The sequence below is a fragment of the Zalophus californianus genome, chromosome 12, assembly GCF_009762305.2.
Source record: "Zalophus californianus isolate mZalCal1 chromosome 12, mZalCal1.pri.v2, whole genome shotgun sequence".
NCBI classification, from domain to species: Eukaryota; Metazoa; Chordata; class Mammalia; order Carnivora; family Otariidae; genus Zalophus; species Zalophus californianus.
This window is the reverse complement of record NC_045606.1, coordinates 100,931,645-100,955,094: the sequence shown is the minus strand read 5'-3', so window position 1 is coordinate 100,955,094 and position 23,450 is coordinate 100,931,645. Positions and strand designations below refer to the sequence as shown.

The 23,450-nt window shown below is 49.6% G+C and overlaps 1 protein-coding gene across 1 annotated transcript; it reads left to right on the top strand.

The window, feature by feature from the left end:
• Window positions 1-6,368: 6,368 nt before the first annotated feature.
• GBX1 (gastrulation brain homeobox 1) lies at window positions 6,369-23,285 on the top strand. Its single transcript, XM_027574534.1, has 3 exons — window positions 6,369-6,900; window positions 7,964-7,966; window positions 22,480-23,285. Exons 1-3 carry the CDS (start codon window positions 6,369-6,371, stop codon window positions 23,028-23,030), a joined length of 1,086 nt encoding a protein of 361 aa, XP_027430335.1. The 3' UTR covers window positions 23,031-23,285.
• The last annotated feature ends 165 nt before the right edge of the window (window positions 23,286-23,450 follow it).

Here is a 23,450-nt window from a genome sequence, read left to right as displayed (position 1 = left end):
GAGCAAGAAGGCCAGTGAAAAGTGGGTGCAGGTGTCAGCCATCAGAGAGGGTAACCGTGGTTCAGGTGAGAGTGGAGGTTTCAGGTTTGGAAAAAACAAGCAACTCTAGCTACTGCCTGTCCTATAGGTCAGGGAGCACCGGACGCACGCCTGGTTCCTGCCTCTCTTGGACTTAGCTTTGTGGCAGCAGGAGCGGAGCTGAGCGTTACGTCCGGGGCCTCAGCCATTCGGCTGTGGAACTTAAATTTCTTCCCCTCTCTGGGCTCAAGTTGCTCACATTCGTAAGCCAAGAAAGGAGAGAGTCCCTGAGGGTCTTTGCAGTGCCAGGTTTTTAAGACCTCGCAGGTGGCCAGCACGCAGGAGTCGGCCTGCAACCACAGTAGAAAGACGGAGCTGACTGGTGTCGCAGAGCAGCCAATCAAGTGCACTGTGATCCGTGACGTCAAGGGTCGCCGGACAGGTTTCCCAGGGCCCCAGAGTGCGCAAGCGCCGGTGTTCACAACTTTCCCTCCAACTTCGGGGACCGAGGCTGCGGGGGCGGGGCCTGGAGGACGCAGGCGGCAGGGGCGGGGCCGGCCGGGCGCGAAGCCCCAGACGGCCTGGGGAGAGAAGCCTAGGAGAAGCGGGGCGGAGGTGAGTGGGCCCCGGGGGGTTCTCACCTTGCCTCACCGGCCTTGGGCTGACCCGCCCTGTGGAGCGCGACGGGAGACGGGGCCGCCAGACGGAGGCCCGGCCCCTCAGCTGTGGCGACGCCGGGCAGGTCTTGAGCGCGCAGGCCCCGGGGCCCGCGCGGGTTGGGAGGGGAGGTGGGGAGGTCGGCACAGGCGGGGGATGAGAGGGGTCGGGCAGCGATCTCCCCGGGGCTCGCTCATGTGTGAGTTCCCCTCACCGTGTGGGGCCTCTCCTGGAGAGCCCGTCTTGTCCGGGGGCCGAGGCCTGGGAGAATGGCCCGTGGCCCATGTTGGGCAAGGGCTTCCGTGCCCCTGTGGTCCAGGTGCCACGCACACACAGGCCTGGCTCTCCAGTCCTCACCGGAGTACCTTCTAGGGGGAGGGGACCCTAAGCAAATGGGCGGCAAGGTGCCGCAGGGCTAAGCCCTCTGAGGCATTCACGGTGATTGCCAGCTTGCTTGGAGCTATTGGAGACTGGGTGACAGGCTGCCTCTTGGAGGAGGTGACATTTGACCTGAGGCCCAGGCCCGTGAGTGGAGTGGGGAAGAGCCCGGGAGTGCCCTGAACTGAGGTAGGTTTGGAAAGATCTCTGAATGGCTTTGGGGAGAGGGGAGAGGCCAGGAAGAATCAAAGACCATTAGGGGGCTCCTGCTGAAGTCGAGTCCCCGGAGATGGGGGAAGCAGTGACTTGGGACCCTGTTTGGGGACTGGAGGAGACGTGCTGATGGACTGGATGTGGGGGCTGAGGGAAAGCGTAATCCAGGATGACTTTCAGTGTTTGGGCTGAACAACTGGGTGGATGGTGGTGCTAATTACTAAGGTGGGGAAGATGGGCAAGGGGCAGGTGGGGGAGGAACGAGAAGGTCGCTCTGGGAGATATGAAGTCGGAGCTGTCTATTACACATCTCAAAGAGGCTATGTTACAAGGTCATTTAGATCTAGAAATCTGGAATTCAGAGACAAAGTCAGGTCTGGGATATAAATGGGATCATTGGCGTGTGAAAGATGTTGAAAGCTCTGTTCTAAGAGAATCCTGACTCTCGAGGGGGTGACTTTCCTGAGAGTTGTTTTGCACTTTGATGGAAATTTTATTTAATCCCATCCACATCATTCATTTTGCGCCTCCTGAGTCCCAGGTTTTAGGCACTAGATCTACAGCTGTGAACGAGACCAGTTCCTGCCCTCAGTGAATTTCCCATCTAGTCTGAAAAACAAGGTGTGTGAATCACTAGTTCAAATACAAGGGGCAATTAAGTGAATGCAAAAGACATGTGGGAGCAGGACCTGAGGGCGTGTAGGGGCAGGGACCTGGGAAGACTTCACAGGAGGTGGTTGCCTCTCCCAAAGTGGTAAGAAGGGAGAAGGATTTCTGACCATATCTGAGAGTACTGGATCTTCGGCAGGATGCCTTTTTAAAGAGGATAGCAGTAAAGGAAGAAAGACGATGTAGAGTGGTCAATATGAGGGGCTGCTGCGCAGCCTCACCCGTTCAGCCATTAGCAGGCAGTGTTAGGAAGGTCCGTTCTGGGGTTAGACATCCACAGACACTCTTGCAAGCCAGGGAGCTTCCTCCCTAGCCTCCTGGCTGCGGGTCCCGCGGGCCCAGAACTTCTCCCCGGTAATTGCTTTCCGTAATGTGTTTGCTCCAAACCAATTTCACGCCTCCGTGAGGACTCCGCCCTGCACTGGAGGCGCGGACCTCCCCACCACCAACCTACCCACGTGTGACGCGTGCGCACACACAAACGGCACACATTTTACACAACAGATACACGGGGTTCAAGTAACTGGACACGAAAAATATACACGAACCTACACGCATGCATACTAGATTTTAAGACTCTTGGGTACAATCCCCCCCGCCCAACCAGTGCCTTCACAGTTAAATACCCCGCAGCGGCGCCAGCGCGCGCGCCCTAGGAAGGCTCACCTGGTCGGGTTCCTGTGCCCTCGCACGTCTCCTGGACTAACGCCAGGGGGCGCTGCAGTACTCCGCACTTCACTCAGCTGACGCAGTTGCGCGCTGCTGCCACCAGAGGGTGGCCGCGGGCAGGGCCCGACGCTGCCCATCGCGAGTGGACTCTCTCCCGCCAATAAGTGGAGGTACAGATGCTTTGGCTTTGACTTTAGAATAGTTCGTTCTTGGTATCCTGGGTGCTGGTTTCCAAACCACGAAGGAGAGGCCAGATGGTGAGGTCCGATATAGGGACACGCAGAGAGAGGGTAGATTCAAGATAAGATTCCTCTGTATGAACCTTTACCCAGCAGGTGAAATCGTGAGAGTGGGACAAGTTAGAGTATGTGGACAATTAAAGAAGCAGAATACTGTTTTAGACAGAAGAGTGCTTGCCCACAGTGGGCCTGTTCGGAGATTCAGTAAGAGAAGCACAGAGTTTACTCTTGGTGAAGAAAGGAGCCAGCGTTGATAGTGACCGCTTCTTCCCTGGTCCTGATGGTGAAGCAGAGGAGAGCCACCGATTCAGGGGACTTCTCTTCTCGACCACTGTGCTCTTCTTTGTCCATTTGCTACAGGAAGGGAAGGGATTTTGAAAGGCATTTCTTCATGTTCGCTTGATCCTTGCACTGGCTTTTTGGCTAGGCAGAGTAGAGATTTATCACTTTCTCTCACAGATGGAGTTAAGTCAGGGGGGCCAAGGTTACATGTCTCTGTGAGGGGTCAGAACAGAAACTTAACTCCAACTCTTATTACTCTAGCCAAGTGCTTTTTTCCATTTACCATTTGGCCTTGGTTCCACAGTCTACAAAAGGGCAGGGAAAGGGAATGGGTTGCTTCAGTTGCCACTATGTATGTGGCTTTTATCCTGGGATAGCCAGTGAATGTCAAGGACTATGCAGAAGTCACACTTCATGACCTAGCATGGCAAGGGGACAGATCGAGGATATAAATGGATTACAAAATACTGTATCTAGCAAACATGCAGCACACCAGGGCAATACAAAGTACCTGGGGTTTCACTTGCCTCATTTCAGGTTTGGTGGCCAGCTGGGATTTGTTGGCAACAAGCTCTAAGCCTGTACCCTCTGCCAGCTTGAGCAGAGGATTTCACTTTACGAAGTCTAGTTCTGGGCAATGAGCTCTTGGCTTGAGCTGGATGACATACATCTTCAAGATCAGAGGGTCTTTAACCTTGAGTCGCTGACCGTGCATGATCATTCTGTCCTACCAGAGAGCGACAGGCTTATTAAAGTGGCCTTTTATGAGTGTGTGTGGGGGTTACTGGTGGGAGGGAGATGTTTCAGTATCTACCCCTTTGAGTTTTTGGAATTTTGTACTAGATAATTTTATTACCTATACAAAAAAATGAATGCAGTTCCTTTAAAAACTGTCTCTTCCTTCCTGCTTTGATTGGTGGTGGTCCTGCTCATACAGATTTAATTTCAGTGATTGTAACCCAAAGTTCTCTCAATAATTTATCAAGTCAATAAGCCTCTATTTGTGTATCCAACACTGTAAAGCCATCAAACCAAGGACTGATCTCTCATTTTTAAAGTACAGTACACTTTTGAAGTCTGGTCTTCCATGTTGGTACCCTGAAGTGCTTGGTTAATTTAGCAAAGCGTTCTGAAGAAGATCTTTAGGAGGATGTACAAAGATTATCCTAGTACCCTTGTAGTGAGGCAGGGTTCCCAGAGCGAAGGTGAGGCGCCTCTTCTTTCTCCATGGCGACATCTTCCCACCAGACTTGTCTCTAAGAGTTTTCATGAGTTTAATGTGGAGCCCAAGGTAGATCAGGACTTCGTGGAAACCACACTCTTCTCCTTTTCCCTGACGAATTGTCAATCAAGCATAACCAAAGAGAGGTCCCTGCTAGGGTCTCACCCTTTTCTGTCCCACCCTGGTGACAGTATCTTTCAGGGTGCCTTTTTGTCATACGTCTGACATTAGTGGTATTCACTAGGCCACCACGACACTCCTGATTTGAACAAATGTCACTGAGATCCAGAGTTCCCTCCTGCCTGCTCTGCCTTGGCTCAGAAACAGAGACTCTTGGGCATAGGTTTCCGTCCTCACCTGAGCCAAGTAACTTCCCCTATCTGGACTGCATCTTCCTAAACTGGCTTGGCTCTCCCTGGCCCACCTGAATAACAGTTTCCCGGTGACCAGGTGACCTTCATTTTAGCTAGCTAGGCTTGCTCTGGATCCTGAAATTCGGGTCACTCTCCTGTTGACTTGCCTGTCTTAAGTCTTTTTTGCTGGTTGACCTATCAAGCAAAAGTGCCCATGACTTTTGCCTCTAGACTGACAACTATACCGCTGGGAATAGGGGGTGGGGGTGGTAAAAGACGCTACCATTTCTGTGTTTGAGAATGGGGGAGGTGAACAGAGTCATCTGCAATTAGCGAATAATTAGCGCTGCTGACCCTTGGGGCTCATCAGCGCTCCTGGGGCCGGCCCCCAGCAATCAGCTAGGGCAGGTCGAGAGTGTCAGGCCCAGGAATGAATAGGGCTCATCAGCGGTGCTGGAGCCGGGGAGCCAATCAGGGAAATTAATAGCAGAAGAGAGGGAGAGAGAGGGAGGGAGACAGAGATAGACAGACAGACAAGAGATACAGATACAGGTGAGAAATGAGGGGGGGGGGAATAGAATAAGACAACTGGGATAGGGAATGAGAGAGAGGAATAGGGGGGCGGCAGCAAAGGGAAGCGTGGAGGAAGGACAAGCATGTAAGGGATGGGAGAAAGATGGAGGGGAAAGGTGAGAGCAATGGTAAGTACTTGGCATAGTGTGGGCACTCGAGGAAATTACCCGCAGAGGCTACAGTGAGGAGCTGAGGTAGTCCGCGTCGGAGGAGGGAACGAGGAAGAAGAGGAAGAGCCAATGTCGAGAGAAAAGAGACCCGGGGAGAGGGGAATGGAGTCGGGAAGAAACTACCAAGGGGGGTGACCCCCCACCCCCACCCCGTACAAGCGCCCTGAGCTGCGGCGCCCGGCGGCACAGTGCGCCCCCTGCCGTTCCCGCCTCGCCGCCCGAGAGGGCGCCGAGGTCGTGTCCAGCCCGCGTGGCCAGGTCTTGCTCTTGGGGCGGCCGGGGAAGGGGCGTCGGGGGCGGGGAGGCACGCCGGGGACCGGCCCAGGGTCCGACGGAGGGCGGCGGCCTGGGGCGCTGTGGTCCGGCCCCTCCCGGGGCGCTCTCCTTGCCTGGCGTCCCGCGCCACGTCCACGCCCGGGCAGGGTGGGCTGAGTGGGGGGGGGGCGGGCTGGGTGGAGGGAGGGGCACCGGCCCAGCAGCTGCCGCCGCCTTCTCGTCGGCCGCAAACTTTCACAAAGCGGCGTGTCCGGCCTCATCAATCTCCATTAATAATAGTTGGTTGGGCCGCGGGGGGCGGGCGGGGGTCCCGGGCCGGCCGGCCGGGCCGCTGGGAACGGGCTCTGCGGAGGGAGCGGAGCCGGGCGCGGCAGCGGCGGGCGGAGGGAGGAAGTGAAGCGTAATTTGAGGAAGATGGATGAGTCCGGAGGGCGACACCCCCAGCCCGCCCGCTCGCCCGCCCCCTCCCTCCTTATGAGAGAGAGGGAGCGCGGCGCCGGAGCCACACTGCGCCGAGCCCGCGCCCCGCCGCCACCTCGGCCGGGAGCCTGGGAGCGAGCCCTGCGTGTCCGCGCGGGGCGCCCGAGCCGCGGGGCGCACGGCGGCGCCCAGAGGGGAGCGCCGCGGGGCGGCCGTAGCTCCCGGCACGATGCAGAGAGCTGGAGGCGGGGGTGCCCCCGGGGGCAGCGGCGGGGGCAGTGGTGGGGGCCCGGGCACTGCCTTCTCCATCGACTCCCTGATCGGGCCGCCGCCGCCTCGCTCCGGCCACTTGCTCTACACCGGCTATCCCATGTTCATGCCCTATCGGCCGCTAGTGCTGCCGCAGGCGCTGGCCCCTGCACCGCTGCCGGCTGGCCTCCCGCCTCTCGCCCCACTAGCCTCCTTTGCCGGCCGCCTTACCAACACCTTCTGCGCGGGACTGGGCCAGGCCGTGCCCTCGATGGTGGCGCTGACCACGGCGCTGCCCAGCTTCGCGGAGCCGCCCGACGCCTTCTACGGGCCCCAGGAGCTCGCCGCCGCCGCCGCCGCCGCCACTGCCGCCCGAAACAACCCCGAGCCGGGCGGCCGACGCCCGGAGGGCGGGCTGGAAGCCAACGAGCTGCTGCCCGCCCGGGACAAAGTGGCAGAGCCCCCACCGCCCCCGCCTCCGCACTTCTCAGAGACTTTCCCAAGTCTGCCGGGTAAGTGCTGGGCCGACCAGGGCGCCGGGCGGGAGGCTCGTTCACTTGGAAATGCCAGACAGCAGCCTGCTCAGAATCTCGGCACCTGCCTGGAGCCCTGGAATCCCAGACCCCCAGATGTCGGGTTCTGCAGAACCACCTCCAATTCTGTTCCAGACAGGGCACCTCTGGATTCCCAGAACCGCTGCCCTGCTCTGTCTTCCAGAGTGCCTGAAGCCTCACCCAAGACTTCCCAGTACTCCCTCCCAAATTAGTACCTTTCCTCCCCACGTTCTAGTCCTCAAGCCTTTGCTCCCACTTCTCTTTTTAAGAATCCCTTCATTTTTCTCCTCTGTGGAGAATAGAGAAGCTGCAAGTGGGGGATTCCTGGGGACACTAGCAAGACCCTAGGGTGAGGGTACATTGGGGCAGCTGTCAGTTCAGTAAGGGGAGGGCAGTTCTGGCTTCTGAGAAGATTGTATTGACCCCAAGTAGGCTTCTGTGAATGAAGGGGCAAAGGGAGTGTCCAAGCAGTGGTGACCACATTCGTGACCTGTGTTTGCCTTAGTAGTAGAGGTCACTTCTGAATTGGCACATTTAGAGATCAGCCCTGAAGAACTGAGTAGGGGGCCTAGCACCTGCTGGACCAGGACTGACCCGGGGAGGTCAAGATGGAGGCTAAAGCTGGGCTGGGGTGGGCGTGGCACAAAGCCCGGAGTCGAGAATATAGCTAAGATTCTGGAACCAGTGAGATTCAGCCAAGAGGTAATTCAGGAACCCTGGCTCCTCCATGGGAAGGTGCCCTCTCCATAGAGGCAGGGTGTATCAAACCGAATCCTGTGTAGAATCAAGCTACCCGGAGCCCTCCTGACCTCCCTAATCGATCCTCAGATCCTAGATGCCAGAAAAGCTTTCCCCTATCCAGGGGCAGATCCAGGTGTGATGAGATCCAGAGCTTATACTATTTAGTGGACTCTTGTTTAAGGAAAATGGGCTGCATGCAAGCGTGGGGTTCCTGAAGCTTAAACTTCTTTAGCGCCAGGATGAATCCACCTCTGCTTAACCATTCGTCACATCAGCTTAGCAGGTAAAAGTGACCCCAGGAGGCCTGGGGGCTGACTCTAGCAGAGGCAAGGAGGAGACCCAAGAGTCCTTTTGTCCTTTGCCAGGAGAAGACAGCTCCTGGTGATAGGTTTCTGGGCCCTTCCTTGAAATTGTCCGAAGGTCTAACCACTCTTCCAGACCCCAAGTGCTGCTACAGAGCCGGTCTTCCTCTCCTTTTCCCCTTTAGCCCTGGGCATTTTGGCTTTGAGGATTCAGCTGTTGTTTTCGTACCTGGTTGGGCCAGGGGGATCCAGTGGCTGAAGTCTGAGCGGCATCTCCCAAGGAGGATCAAAAGGAAATGATAGAGCAGCAACTGGAAGGTGGGAGGAAATGTCCACAAGATAAAAGGGCCTGGAGGGGAGGGGAAAGCAACTGGCAGGAGGATCGGAAGAAGGACAGATCAGTAGGATTTTTGGAATAACAGTCTTAAGGCAGAAAAGAGCAAGGCAGACCATCAGAGGGATGGCTTTGGGGGCACTAGGAGCCGGAGGAACAAGCAGACACCTGAGGACGAGATGAGCTGAGGGGGAGCAGAAAGGGAGCCATCCTAGGGAAGGAGAATCTGGGGAGCTAGATGCCTAAACCATGGGAGACCGTGCCCTACTCTTTCAGCTTCCCCTCAGTTGTTTGTTTTGGCATTTGTAGAATGAAGGCTCTCTTCTGAGGCAGATAGAGTATTGGCTGTAAAACCAGGCAGTGAGAGAGAGAGGAGTAAGCAGAGGAAAAGGACAGAAGAGAAGTACTGAGAGAGGACTAGAGGGAAGGAAGGACCGAAACACGCACTCTACCCGCAGGTAATCCAGAGAGAGAACATGAGCGAGAAGAGGTCTGTCTACTGGAAGACAGAGGTACAAGGATTTCTAGCCTGAGCAAGATGAAGAGGGAAAAGCATCTCTGGACCAGAAGTGTGTGTGTGAGAGAGTTCTGTTTTGAGAGGCTTGGGGCAGAGCTAAGTAAATGTCCTGGTAAGAAACAGGGAAGTGTCTACTCCAGGAGTAATTTTTTTAAAAGGTTTTTCAATACTGGGAGTGATAGTAAACTGGAATTTGTATAGTGAGAATGATGAAGGAAAGATCATCATCCTAGGAAAATACTGGAAGCAATCAAAAGACACTTGTTCTTGGAGTAAAGACAAGAATGATGGGAAGGAGACCTTAAGGAGGAAGAATTCTGAGAGGTGGTAGAGTGAAGGTAATCACTCATCTTGGGAAGAGGTACGCATAAAGGGTTTATAGTGGGGCTTGAGGGGCAGGGCAGGAAGGGGAGATTTCAGAAGAAACCTTCAAAGAGGATAGTGACTGGAAGATCTTTATCTGTGACCCCCACTTACCACTCTCAAGACAGACTCTCCTGACTCTCACTACACCACTCACGTCTACCTGCCCAGTCTTCATTTTTTTTCCCCCTGAAGTAGTTGAGAAAAGAAAAGGAAATTCCAGAAATGTTAGACGTAAAATTGGTCTGGGGAGTGATGACACATGGCCCATGCTGAAAATGGTGGGAAACGAATGGTCTATTTGGGGAATTGTATTAGAGTATTTAGCATGAAATGAGAGTTTTTGCTTGAATAATGGGATTGAAACCTCAACATTAGAAGAGTTTGGAGAAAGAATGCTGTCTTTAAAATGACAGAGGAGGAATTGCTGTTCTAGTGTGAATGGCTGACATTGGTCTGAAATTATTAATTTATATTTGTTTAGTGCTTTACAGTTACTAGTCCTGTTAAATGAAATTATAGTGAAGATAGGCCAATCCGGAGAATGGTGAATGAAGTTCTTTTTGTTGGGAATTACTATTTCTTTCTGAAATTTTGCTTCGAGTTAAGAGAGACACCACCTGACTACGACTGATGATAAAGAAAACAACTTTGTTATGATTCAGTGGCGGGGGTAGAAGCTATGTTAACAGGCAAAAAGAAATACCATGTATAGAAATAATGGGTAGAAAAGGTATTGAGAATGTTAGATTGAAAATAATTCTGGGCTTAGAAAGTGGAGAACAGTGAGGATAATTGTGGAAGGTGTCTTAAGAGAAGTGATAAAAGAGGAGAGAATTTTGAATTCATAGAGAAGATTTAAAAGTATGAATCAACAGAAGAGCCCAGAGTAGTGCTGTCTAGCCAGCCATTTATGTAATTAAAACATTATTAGCCATCTTAAAAGGGTAGAAATAAACAGGTGAAATTAATTTTAATACATTTTATTTAACCCAATATGTCCAACACTATTTTAGCATTACTCAATATAAAAAAATTTTATGAGATATTTTATATCATTCTTCCATATTATCTCTGGAATCCAGTGTATATTTTATACTTTCAGCACATCTCAGTTCAGTTTAGCCGTGTTTCAAATGGTCAGTAGCCTCATGTGGGCAGCGGTGTTGTATTCCTCAACATAAGAGATCTAGAGAGTCCTAAGAACAGAGTCATGTGAAAGTGATGGGGAAAAGGAGCTTTGAACTGGGTTGATGGCAAAGTCTTCGATGTATTAGGAATAGTGGAGAAAAGACAGTAGTAAATTCCGAACGACAGAAGGAAAAGAGAATTCTGCCTTGAGTGAGTTGGGCAGTGATGATCCTGTTGTATGTGAAGGTGCGTGTGAGCTCTGCCTGAGAGTAATCACAGCTGACCTGAAGATGTGCGGACACACATTTCAGCAACGATGGGTAAAGATGACCCTGGTGCTGGGGGCAATGATGGAAAGAGCTGTCCATTTGGAGAAATGCAGAAGAAAACTTTAAATTGGGGGTGCTTAGAGCAATGATTCAAGGAGAAAGGAGTTGGATTGCTTGAAAATGAAGACTTAAAAAGTGAAGGATGGTAGATAATCCATACATAATTGTTGGATGGATGATAAAAATATAGTGAGAGATTGACATGAAAGATAATGCCAGTATTCAGCATGGTGAAAGAATATTTGAAAAGAAAACATTGAGATGATATAGGAAAGAGAATATGATGGAACGAACCCAGGAGATGGCAGTATAGTGAACATTATTTTAAAAAACTAAAAAAATTTGGTAACTTTTAAAAATGATTTTATTTGAGAGAGCGAGCAGGGGGAGGGGCAGAGGGAGAAGGAGAGAATCTCAAACAGACGCCTGCTGAGCACGGAGCCCAACATGGGGCTCAATCCCAGGACCCTGAGATCATGATCTGAGCCGAAACCAAGAGTCGGATGCTTAACTGAGTCACACAGGCACCCCAAAATTTGCTAATTTCTGAACAGAGATTGGCAGTAATGATGGAAATCATGCAAGGAAACTAGGGAAACTTCCTAGCGGCATGATGTTTGAGGGCTGATTGCTGTAAGCTAAGCACCTGATTATAATAACATTTTAGATGACCATCGATTAATTTTTGAATAGGTACGCATTATGACTGTCCATATGTATTTACTGATGAGAGAAAAACAGGAAATAATAATGTGACACGGAATCAGAGACTTCTGTTGTTAGAAACAGGAGGGAAATTTTTCTTGGAAATGATGGAGACCCATGTTTTCCTAGAAATGTTGAGGGAGAGCACACGGTGAGAGTGTTTGCTCCACTGGCATTTATAGAAAGGCACATGTTGCATTGACTTAATGGGATTGAAGGAACATTTATCGAGGAGTCGTGACACGTGTGCTCAGGGGTCAGCCCTGTCATTTAGCTGCACAACCTTGGCAAATTGCTTCCTTCAACTCAGGGAACGTTTATTGTGTGTCTGTTATGGACTTAGTATATTCAAGACACTACAAGAGATTCAAAGCCCTACAACCTCTCTAGGCTTCAGTTTCCTCATCTGTAACATAAAGGTTTTGATTCAGATTATTTTTAATGTTTTGGTCAATTCCATAAAATAAAAGCTTGTTTTTCTAGCTCCGATGTTTAAAGTAGGGTTCTAACATGGATTTCATGGACCTCTTATAAAAGGATCTGTTCATTATGGGTGGAGAAAAAATTACATCTTTATTTTTGCTAACTTCTAACTAAAATTTGGCATTTTCTTCAGTTATGAGTGTAGGCCAGAAACCATAGTGGTTTCAGCAGTAACTGAGATTTGTGTCACCAACAGAAATTACAGATATTTTCTTATGAATTTATAGCTTTGGAGGCATCTTGTTTAATGAATTATAAACATACATGATTATAACACAATCATTTTTAAATATCTGAAAACTGCCTTTTTATATAGTTGGCTTCTAATGTAATCCTATGTGTTTTATATTATACCTAAACGCAGTATTCTGAGAAGGGGTTCATGGGTTGTATCAGACTGCCCAGGAGTTCGTGGCATAAAAAGGGTTAAGAACCCCTAGTTGAGAGACAGAGATTCCGGAAGTGGCAAGAGGAAAATCTTATCCGGAGGATTGGAGTGGGGTACTGAGGTGCCTTATACCACAGTGAAGGTAACACGTGGGAGGGTTGAACAGAGAAGGGAGAGCTCTGCAGTGGCATAGGGAAACGTGGGGGTATATGTTTAGATGGTTAGGAGGATAATTCTCATACTCAGAATGATGGGCATAAATAGTCTATACTGGGAGTAATGGGAGCAAGGCAGTAATTGGAATAATGAGGGGGAAATATTATTTTTTAAGATTTTTTTATTTATTTGACAGGAGAGAGAGAGTACAAGGAGGGGTAGCGGCAGGCAGAGGGAAAGGGAGAAGCGGTCTGTGGGACTCGAACCCAGGACCCTGGGATCATGACCTGAGCTGAAGGCAGACACTTAACCATCTGAGCCACCCAGGCGCCCCGAGGGGGAAATATTTTAATTGGAAAGGAGGAACATGGTATGATGAACAAAGTGCTTTGCAATGAGAATAATATTACGATGGGAAGCTATAGGCAGGAATTTTGCCTCGGAAGTAATTGGGAAAGAAGAATCTTTGCCTTGAAGCTGGGAATGAGGAAATAGAAATGGATGGATGGCGCGGATGGACAAAAAGAGGGAGACTTAAATAGGAATGGTGACTGGGAAAGAGTTTGGCGGGAGAGAATTTTTATCTAGAGGGAGCAGGAAAAAATGCCCCATGCTGGGGTAGGAGAGAAGCAGCCCTGGTTCCGAACCGGTGGAAAGGACAGAGCTTTCGATGCAGGCGGTGGTGCCCATGGCTACATAGGTGATGACAGTGAGCAGAGAGGTCTGGGTTGGGAGCAGTGAAGAAGAGGTTGGGGTTTTTCATTGGAAATATGGGAGAAAATTCTCAGTTTAGAGTAATGTGGAAGAAATGCTTATGTGCTAATTGGGAGAAAGAATTTGGGGAGGAGAGGTGCTTGAATTTGGTGTGATAGAACAGCGACTCGCACAAGCTGAATTAAGTTGTAGTAGGAAGTGGTTGTTCATTCCCTTCCCACCGTGGAAGGGTAAGGAATGACCTTCAAGAGATGAACTGAGAAATCTGTATTAAAGCAAGGGGGCTGCAGGGACTCCCAGAGACTAGGGTGTGAAAATTGAGGATGGGAGAAACAGAAAGAACTGTTTCTGCACTGGCGGTAATGGGAGTTGGATTTCTTGACTGAATTGTGGAGGAAATGATATTACAAGGGAAGTCAGTATTGGGAGCAACGGGAAGAGAATGGAGGAAGACGAAATCCTCCTGAGAGTGAAGGTGAGAAGCGCTTTGGGCTGCAGTGGGTGACAGACATTCTCCACTGTTCTCTGCAGGTCCTGGGAGTACGGGACTGAATGATCCTGGCCACACCTCTGTAGCTTAACTTCCTCATCAATACAATTAGGGGTTTGACTTAGATGATCTCCAAGGTCACTTCCAGCTCTACAATTCTGTTTTATCTGTAAGGAGACCTTTATTAATGAATTGTTTCCCTTAAAAAAATAAAAAGGCATCCTGAGCAAAGGGATTGGGGGGAATTCTCTACTTCCCCGTGCTGAGTTGTGGCAGCCCAAGAGGAGGCTGGCTGTATATCTTGGGGTGGAGTCAGGGCTGGGCTTTAGGATAGAAAAGGCTTTGTCATCTGGGATTGGGGAGGGGTGACTGGAGCTATGGCTGGGTACGTCTATATAATGAGAGAAAGAAACTTTTCATGAAGGTGAGCGATCTTATCGAGGCCAAAAAGATTAGGGATCAGTTGTGCCTGACTTTACCTGGTGGGGAAGGAAGCAGTGCCCATGGTGGGGGGGGGGGGGGAGAAAAAAGTTGTGGAATCAGTTGCTGGCCTTCTCTATTATTTCTTTGTCTGGTACAGTGTTTGTAATAGCGGAACGGGGAAGTCAGTGTTCACAAAAGAGACGGGGTGCCACACAGAGGAATGAGCGTGGGCTTTGGATACAGATCTTAATGCTACCACCTTTTTTTGTGAAAGAAATATCAACAGCAAAATACCTCTGCAGTCACAGCTTCCTCACCAGCAGAATAGGGCAACAATACTTACCTCACAGAGTTAAGGATTAAATGAGAAGATATTTGTCCAGTATCCTAAAGTAATTGGTGTGCAAGAAACTACTGGTATTGTCCTTGTACTGGAAATGGATGGGGAGCATACCTGGGAATTAAGTTGGGGAAGACTTCTTTATTAAGAACTGACTAGGGTAAGTGACACTCTGTACTGATGAGGAGATACACATCTGGGAGTAATGATAGAAATACACTGTATTCTGAGAGGTGTTTCTGGGGGGGAATGGCAGAAAAGAACCAATGTATTCATCTCATAAGGGTAGATTTCACATTTTTTCTTTGGCTCTTTCTCCCTCCTTTGGTTTCTCTGTCTCGAATTTCCACATTCTCTGTGGATCCCAAGACTACCCAAAAGCCCTTCTTCTGTGTCCCACTGGGGCCTGTTCTTCTTTTCTTTACATTGTGTATATATTAAAAAAAAAACAAAAAACCTCTCCTTTCTTCACCATAATTCCTATTCTCTCATATATCGGATCTCAGCTTGATGTTAGGAGCAAAGCTATTGGATTAAAATAATTCATACTTAGATGGATTAAGGAGATTTTTAAAAAGATTTATTTATTAGAGAGAGAGAAGGGGGTGTGGGGCAGAGAGAGAAGGAAAAGGAGAGAAGCAGACTCCCCACTGGGTGTGGAGCCCTGTGTGGGGCTCGATCTTATGACCCCGAGATCATGAGCTCAGCTGAAATCAAGAGTCAGATGCTTAACCGACTGAGCCACCCAGGCACCCCAAGGAGATTTTTTTAAAAGTCCAAGTGAATTTCAAGCCGGTGGAATATTAGATGGTGTTACTATGAATAATTTCAGGTAACGTGGAAACATCAGTTGGGATGGGACAGCTGTGGCAGTGAGGTGGAGAGGCTTACTTTCCCTGGAGTCCTGAGATCATTGTTACTTCCAGTTACAGCATTGGATGAGAACTCTTTGGTTTGCAAGTGACAGTAGCTTAACTCCAATTTAAGCTAAAATGGGCATTTATTGATTCACATGACTCTACAGGAGTTGAGTGGATCCAGAAATGCAAATGGTATTGCTAGATCTTTCTTTCCTTTCAGCCCTGCTCCTCTCTCTCTCTCTGCCTCGTTCTCTCCTTAAGAGAAGTAAGAAAGGGTAAGAAAGGGCACAAGCATCAGCAGCTCTAATTTTTTTATAATCCCAGGTTGAGACCCCAGTGGATTCTAGCATATACAAAATTCTAGGGTGACTGATTAACTAGCTTGAGTCCAGTCTCCAGGGGGATGGAGAGATGGGATGTTAGGATTGGTCAGATCCAGGTCACGTGCCTACGTTGTCACAAAGGTGGGGAAATGTGATTGACAGTCCCACTACACTGGGTAGTTGATGAGAGGCAGTGCCCAAAGGGAGGGGGTGTTGTGAGTGAACAAAAGGAGGAAGGGATGCTGAGCGGACAAAAACAAACCCCAAGCAGATGTCCACCTCAACCAGAAAGAAAGGCAAGGATATGTCTTAACTCCCTTTCGGTATCAGGGAGGAAAGCCTTCTCTCTGGCTAGAGAAGTAGCCCTAGGAGTGATGGAAGAGACAGCAAGAGAGGAGCTCTGAAGAGAGCTCTGTATTGAGGAAGATGGAGAGAGATGAGGGTGGTAGAAAAATGTCTGTTCCTCAGTGAGGCTGATTCCTGTATAAGAAGGAGCTGTGCTTGAGGGATGGGTGACACATTTGTAAAGTAGAAGCTAGAAGAAAAATGGATATTAAACCAAAACTGTTTCCGTAGTTTGGCAACGTTATTTTTAAAATGAGAAAATACATTTCTAAATAAAAGGAATGCTGACTGGTAAGATTACATCATACAAACCAATAATGACAGAAAAAAAATAGATCTGATAGGAATTTTGTCTGGGGGAAATGATGGGACAAATAGCCTATTCGAGGACAAGGGTGAAATTTGGTAAGTGGCAATTTTAAGAGCCTTCTCTGAGCGTGGCAAGGGGAGATATTAATGATCAGGCTAGGGCTCTGGAGTGATCAGTGAAAGGGATGAGGTCTGGATTGAAACTGGGTTTGGTAGCAAGGTTAATTATCTGATGAGGCATCTGGGCATTTACTTGGAGTGGGAGGGGAAAGGATAGAAGGAGCGTTGGTTGGAAATTTCGGAGACCAAGGTTCTAGACATTAATCTGTCTCTGGCTGTGTGACTCAAGAGAATCACTCAATCCTTGGAAACTCAGTTTTTTCACCTGAGATAAGGTTACCAAACTTCCATTAGTACTACTAATAGGTGTACTCTATTTCAGTGAGTTGCTTCAAGGTAAATAGTGTGAAGATGTTTTGGAACGTTGAAAGTAACAAGGGTACCCTTGGCAATGGTGGTGCTGCTATGTCATGAGGGGAGCTCTGAGTGATGGGGAAATTGCCCTGGACCTGTCATCAAAGGTTGGAGGGGTGTAGAGAAAATTCCCATTTCAGTTTGGAGTGAGAAATGCTGAAGGGTCATAGGAAGGGTGGAGAGAGAGAAAGTGAAAATGAATGTTTCTTATTGCACCTGAAGTTATAGGGAGGAGGGTAGCATGAAATCAGTGGGGGCGAGTGAAACACAAATTGAAAGTGAGCTAATTGCTGTAAATGATGGGAGAAAAAGTACTGTCTCCAGAAAGAACGGAGAAATAATTCTGTCCTGGGCATCATGATGAAGATGTAGAAATGAGAGTGGTGGTAAACATACCTCTTTTTTGAGGGATGACCTGGGTTTCTTTCCACCTTTTGACCTCCCCCAAATTGCTTCTGTATTCAGGAAGTTGAATAGTTGGCCCAGGATGATCAGGAAGAGACTTACTGTCCTGACAAGTAGTTCGGGGAATGTGAGCGTAGTCGTTTTGGAAGTAGAGGGAAGAGAAGTCAGAACTGAGTGTAATGGGGGAGAGACTCCTCTTCAGTGGATAATAAAGGCTGTTGATTTTAAAGGAGCTAAAACAGAAGAGGATGGGCGAGGGGCGGCACAGGGGCTCTGTGAGTTCCCATACCTGGGGGTCTAAAGTGGTTTTCTGCACCACAACCCAGGTCCATCATTCTTGGTGACCACAGCTGTGGACTCCCCCTCTAGATGGTGCAGATCTGGCGCTATTTATTTTTTCTTCTGGAGAATACCTACCATGGATTCTTTGGCCCTTGATTTCTTCCCCAGCCTGACCAGATCCATTGGAAACATGGGCTTTTCTAGATCTCTGGTGCTGCTGCCCTTCCTCTTGGAAACAAGGCCCCAGGCAAATGTGTCCCTGGGACCTGAGTACCGCTCTCCAGAGGTGGGAAGAACGCCCCTCGCGTGGACTTGACGAGTAATTGAGGTTCAAACCTTGTGATTTCTGGTTCTTAGGATAATAGCATCCACTACGAGAGTGCACAGAAACTGTAGATGTTTCCTAATAACCAGTCTGCCATACAGTCATCCCCCCTGGATAGATACAACACTTTTTTCAGACTCTAGACTTACACGTAAGGAACAAGCTGAAAACTCAGTATACTCTTATATTACCAATAATCTCATTTTCATACACAAAGAACAGAATCTTTCTGTTTGGCCTATCTATATACATAGTCAAATTTTTTCCAATTTAAAAATTTTCCTTTTGCTAAATTTTTTTTTAAATATTTTATTTGACAGAGAGAGACATAGCAAGAGAGGGAACACAGGCAGGGGGGAGTGGGAGAGGGAGAAGCAGGTTTCCCACGGACCAGGGAGCCCGATGCGGGGCTCGATCCCAGGACCCTGGGACCATGACCTGAGCCAAAGGCAGACGCTTAACGACTGAGCCACCCAGGTGCCCCTGCTAAAATTATTATCAGAATCATTTCCCATGTAAAAGTTTTCAGTGAAGCCTCATTTTATGGCTCAAGGTTTTGGTTTTGGTTTTGGTTTTGGTTTTGCTCATATCAACCAATTATAGCATCTGCAATTAGTAATTTACTTTTATGGACATTATATCTACCAAGTCATATTCTAAATCAAATTTTGCAATTAGAAATTTATCAGAAAGATTTGCTTCTGTCAGTTTTTAGTCAACATATTTTTCTGCGTGCAATTTTTGTTTTGTTTGATTATATTTACTATTAATATTCATTACAAATCAGATAAAAGAAAATAGCTTGCATTTATTTTTTAGCTAATCCATAAGAAAATAGTAAGCCAATTCAGGATCGCTGTACTGTTAAGGATTGGGCTACTGTATGGCTCATCCGATTCTGCTGAATATGTTTCCTTCACTTTGGGTATTGATTGCATCTAAAAGTGCTCCATCTTGGTGGAGCAAAGAGCATGTGGCAGGGCAAAAATGTTTTGCTTTGCTCCAAATGCAACCGTGTTTTGGGGGAAGAAAGGTAGGGGGTATGATTTTTTTTTATTTTGTTTTGTTTTTAAGCATTTTGCTCTCTTTTTCCCCTGATTTTTTTTTTTTTTCTATTTTCTAGTCCTCCTCTAAACTTTCCGGCCCCTTGAGTTCTCTGACTCATCATTTCATTCTCTTGCCACTGTGTCTGCCCCACTTGTCTCCCTCCCCAGTCCTTTTTCTGCTTGTTTTGGCCCTTTCTTTCCCACATCTCTGTGTCACTCACTGCCCCAGACCCTCTCCTCTGAGGGTGTAGCTGTATTTCCCCTCCTGGTTGCTTTCATATTGCCCCACCCCCACCTCCTTCCAAGAGTTGCTTATCAGAGCCCTCAATGTCATGATTATAAAGGCGCAGAGAGAAACTCTTGCCCCTGCCGTTCAGCATCCCACCGGGATCAAGTAACCAAGAGAGGTTGTGAACCTGTGCCCCTTGTATGGCTTTAAAAGCAGCACTGAGGGAGGTCTGCCTATGTGGGCCTGATTTTATGGAATCTGTCTGAAGACAGAGGGATGGATGATGTGATCTCAGGAGGGCCCTGCCAGATCAAGGAACCCGGGAGCCTCATCTAAGTCAGTCATCATCAGTTTAGATTTATTGGACACCCCCTGGGTGCTTGGAGCTGTGCTAAATGATTTCATCCTTCACACCCTGAAATCCAGTTTCTGCCTTTTTAGTAGCTGCTTAGAATATTGTAATATTGGGCTGAGTTTTTGCAAGCTTTTATTCTTTTATTATGTACTACAAACCAGGTTTTAAAAATTGACAGAGGATTCAGCAATGATGTGAAGGATTTTCCTTTATTTTAGCGTAAGATTCTATAGATTCCCATGGCATATGGGTTTCTCTCCAGCTAATGTGAGATCAGAGGGCATATCGAAAAGTGGGTAGAATAATACTTATGGAGAGAATGTCTTCTGGGCACGGGACGGGGTGGGGCTGTGGGGAATATTGGGAGAGGCTTGGGAAAAAGGAAGAACAGAGGTGGGGACAGAAGAGGGGGGGAGAGGGAGGAAGGGAGAGAGAAAGTGCTTGGGAATGGTTTTTTATTTAGTCAGTAAGTATTTATTGAGTGCCTACTCTGCAGATAATTTTCTAGATGCTGAAGATACAGCAGTGGAAAAAATATATTAAAAATCCCTACCTTCATGAAGCTTACATTCTAATAGGAAAAGAGAGCCAATAAAATAAATGAATAAAGTTTGTGACATGTACTAAAGCAAGAAATAAAGCAGAGAAGGAAGGTAGGAGTCCTGGGAGTTTTCATTCGGAAAAGATGATCGGGGAAAGTCTCTTTGGTAAAGTAAGGACCCGAAGGAGACAGGGAATGAGCGAGTGCAAAAATCTAGGTGGAGAGTATAGTATTCTGAACAGAAGAATCATCTGGGGGAGGGGCAGGGCAGGAGCAGGGAAACCAGTTTGGAGAACAGGTTGATGAACCAGGCGGGACGCGATGCTGCCTGGGACGCGAGTGAGAAGGGCGGGCTCCGGGAGTGGGCACGGGTTGTGAGAGACAGGAGTGAGGCTTGATTTGAACGGCAAGGAGGATGGAGTTACCGCTAGCCAAGCGGGGAAGGGCGTGGGCACAGAGAGCGAAGGGCTGGTTTGGGAGCAAGTTCAGGAGTTCTGTTTGGGACCTGTTAAGTCTGAGTTCTGTGAAAATGGAAAATAGTGTGGGAAGGAGCCATTAATGAAGGAGAGAACCAAGGATGTGACGCTTGCAGAAAACATGGATTTGGCTAGAATGAGGTCTGGGAGGAAGCTTGGGACGTGTGGCAAGGAGCAAGTTCTGTAGATGGACCGAGGGACAGGCAGATGGACGGATGGATGTGAAGCTGGTGCTCGAGAAGCCCGGGAAGCTGCTAGAGGGAACGGAGAGCGCTCACTGAGGAAAAGCAACGAGTAGGAGTAACATAGGTGGGCTGGGTGAGCCTAAAGGAGGGCATGCCGCGCGGGTTTTGAAGTGAGATGAGGAATGAAGCCCTAAAGGAAGAAAAGGCAGGGGCTGGCGATAAAAATACCCTTGAGGTGTGAAGGAAGCTGAGTGTGATGGAGGTGGGCGATCTGGACGTGGGCTGAGAAGTCCTGGCCTCTAAGGAAGGTGTAAACATGGCTCTCCGGGACAAGGGAGAGGTGTAGCTTGATGGCGTCAGGGAAGGGGAAGGAGCTCTGGGGCTGGGGAAGGTTACCAGGCTGGTCCTGGAGACCCCGAGACTCTCCTTCTGGAACACAGGCAGGTGGCAAGGGGTGCTGGAAGGTGTTCAAGCGCACAGCCTGCTCCTCTTGTAAGGCATTTCACTGTTCCCCGATGTTCTTTTACTTCGGGGCATATTCTCAACCTCAGAGCTTATGAGTGTCTGTGGGATGCGTGGTGGTTACAGAGCAATGCTCTTACGAAACCCCAACGCCTTCACACTGTGAACTCGGTGGCAAAGAGCTGACTAGCTGGTGTCCAGGTTACCCATTTCCTCTTGTTCTCTTTCCTATTGGTTGGGTTTCTTCTGACTTTTTGTTTCGCTGCTTATTGGCCCATTGAGCAGAAAACAAGGCAGTTTTACAACTCAACTACTGAAAACACTTGCGATCCATTATTTGAAGTTCTGACAAAACTGTCCATGGATGAGATTAAAACTGATGATTGAATTAAGAGTATTAGAGTTACACATGGATTTAAAACACCTGATATGGCTGTAATTACAAATAATCAGTCATCTACCAAATGAGTCAAAATTTCTTCTTTTACCATTTTCCTCTCTACATTTTCCCTTGTTGCACTTCTATTTCTTTATCTTCTCCCATATTCCCTCCAGTTCTTCCCGCTGACATCAAGCTCAGGGTCCTCAGGATTCAGAACTTGAGCAGAAAGCAGCTGTTTGTGCTGTTCCGGCATCCTTGGTGGGGAGAGAGATGATGTCATTTTACAGTTAAGGAGGGGAGGGACGACGGAAAGGGGCCTAGGAGAGCTAGGCCACTGGAAGAAGCTCTGGCCATAGAGAGGGCGGCCTGTAGCTGGGAGGGCTCCCCATTCTGGGCTGGCTGGGCTGGCCAGGGAGAATTGGAAGTAGGGGGAAGGACACATCCCAAAGCCCTTGGTTACATTTCTTGGGCCCAGATTTGGGGGGGGGGGGTTGGTGAGGACGGGGAATTAGATGACCCTTCAGTTTCCATCTGGAAATGAGATTCTAAGATTCTGGATCTAGGGAAGAGGGGAAGAGGCGATACAGAACAGAGCTCAACCCCGGGCCGGTAAGGATCCCTAGGAGAGTACCCGAGGCCGGCAGTGTGACCCCCCCCCCGCCGCCCCCCGCCCCGTCTACCCCGCAGACGTGCTGCCTCCTGCCCAGAGCAACGGGAAGGCTCCTGAGCCAGTCCCACACTGCTTCACGCCGGGACCTGGGCCGTGTGGATTTGGAGGGGTGGCGAATGAGTGGGGAGCCCTGGGCCTGGGTTTGGAGAAAGCTGGGAAGGTAGTGGGTAGAGGATGAGGTGGGGTGGTGGTGGTGGAGTTCAGGGGTCCTGGGAATGGCATTCCTTTGACGTACACTGAGTGCCCTCCCCCGCGCTTGCTGTCGTGAAATCTGTGCTGGTTAATACCTTTCTTTCCATCTCTTTGTCCTCCCCGAACCTCTCCCCCACCCCGCGTCCTGGCCGCGCTTCCTCGGGCCGCCTCCGCCCCGCCGGTCTCTTCCTTGCCGGCCCCTTCCGCATCCGCTGGTTACCGCCCCCGCCCCCCCCCGCGCCCCCCCCCCCCGACGGCAGAGGGGAAGGTGTACAGCTCGGACGAGGAGAAGCTGGAGGCACCAGCGGGGGACCCAGCGGGCAGCGAACAGGAGGAAGAGGGCTCAGGCGGTGACAGCGAAGAGGACGGTTTCCTGGACAGTTCCGCGGGCGGCCCCGGGGCTCTCCTGGGACCTAAACCGAAGCTCAAGGGAAGCCTGGGGACTGGAGCGGAGGAGGGGGCGCCGGTGGCGGCGGGAGTCACAGCTCCTGGGGGCAAGAGCCGACGGCGCCGCACCGCATTCACCAGTGAGCAGCTTTTGGAGTTGGAGAAGGAGTTTCATTGCAAGAAATACCTGAGCTTGACAGAGCGTTCCCAGATCGCCCACGCCCTCAAGCTCAGTGAGGTGCAGGTCAAGATCTGGTTTCAGAATCGGCGCGCCAAGTGGAAGCGCATCAAAGCCGGCAATGTGAGCAGCCGTTCTGGGGAGCCCGTAAGAAACCCCAAGATTGTGGTACCCATACCGGTGCACGTCAACAGGTTTGCCGTACGGAGCCAGCACCAACAAATGGAACAGGGGGCCCGGCCCTGAAGGGGCTCCCAAGGATTCTGGAAGCGAGGAATCTGTTCCCGGGCCTGCTCTGAGACTGGGTCAGGGTTCTGCGGACCAGAGGGGCTACCACTGTGATCCCGCCCTGGGAGGGGGCTCAGGTGGCAACTAACTTTAGTGCCGGGTGTGCTCTCCTGGCAAGCTGGGACGCGGGCACTGGGCCCTGCACCTGTTCCAGAGACCCTCAGACTGGGGGCTTGGGTTCTCAGTGCTGAGGAGCTGTGGGGATTGAGGTGGACTCCTGGGGAGGGGGGTGGGTTCTAACATGCCTAGGGCCTGAAAGGTTCCCAGCTAATGCCCTGGAATTACTTCTCACAGGGGTGGGAAGAATCCAGGATGAAACCTAGTCAAGCTGATCACAGCTCCTTATTTATTTTCTGTAAAGTTTGTATATATGGAGCT

Excerpts from the sequence above, each read along its gene's own strand:
- GBX1 (XM_027574534.1), top strand. The coding sequence starts at position 6,369 with ATGCAGAGAGCTGGAGGCGGGGGTGCCCCCGGGGGCAGCGGCGGGGGC.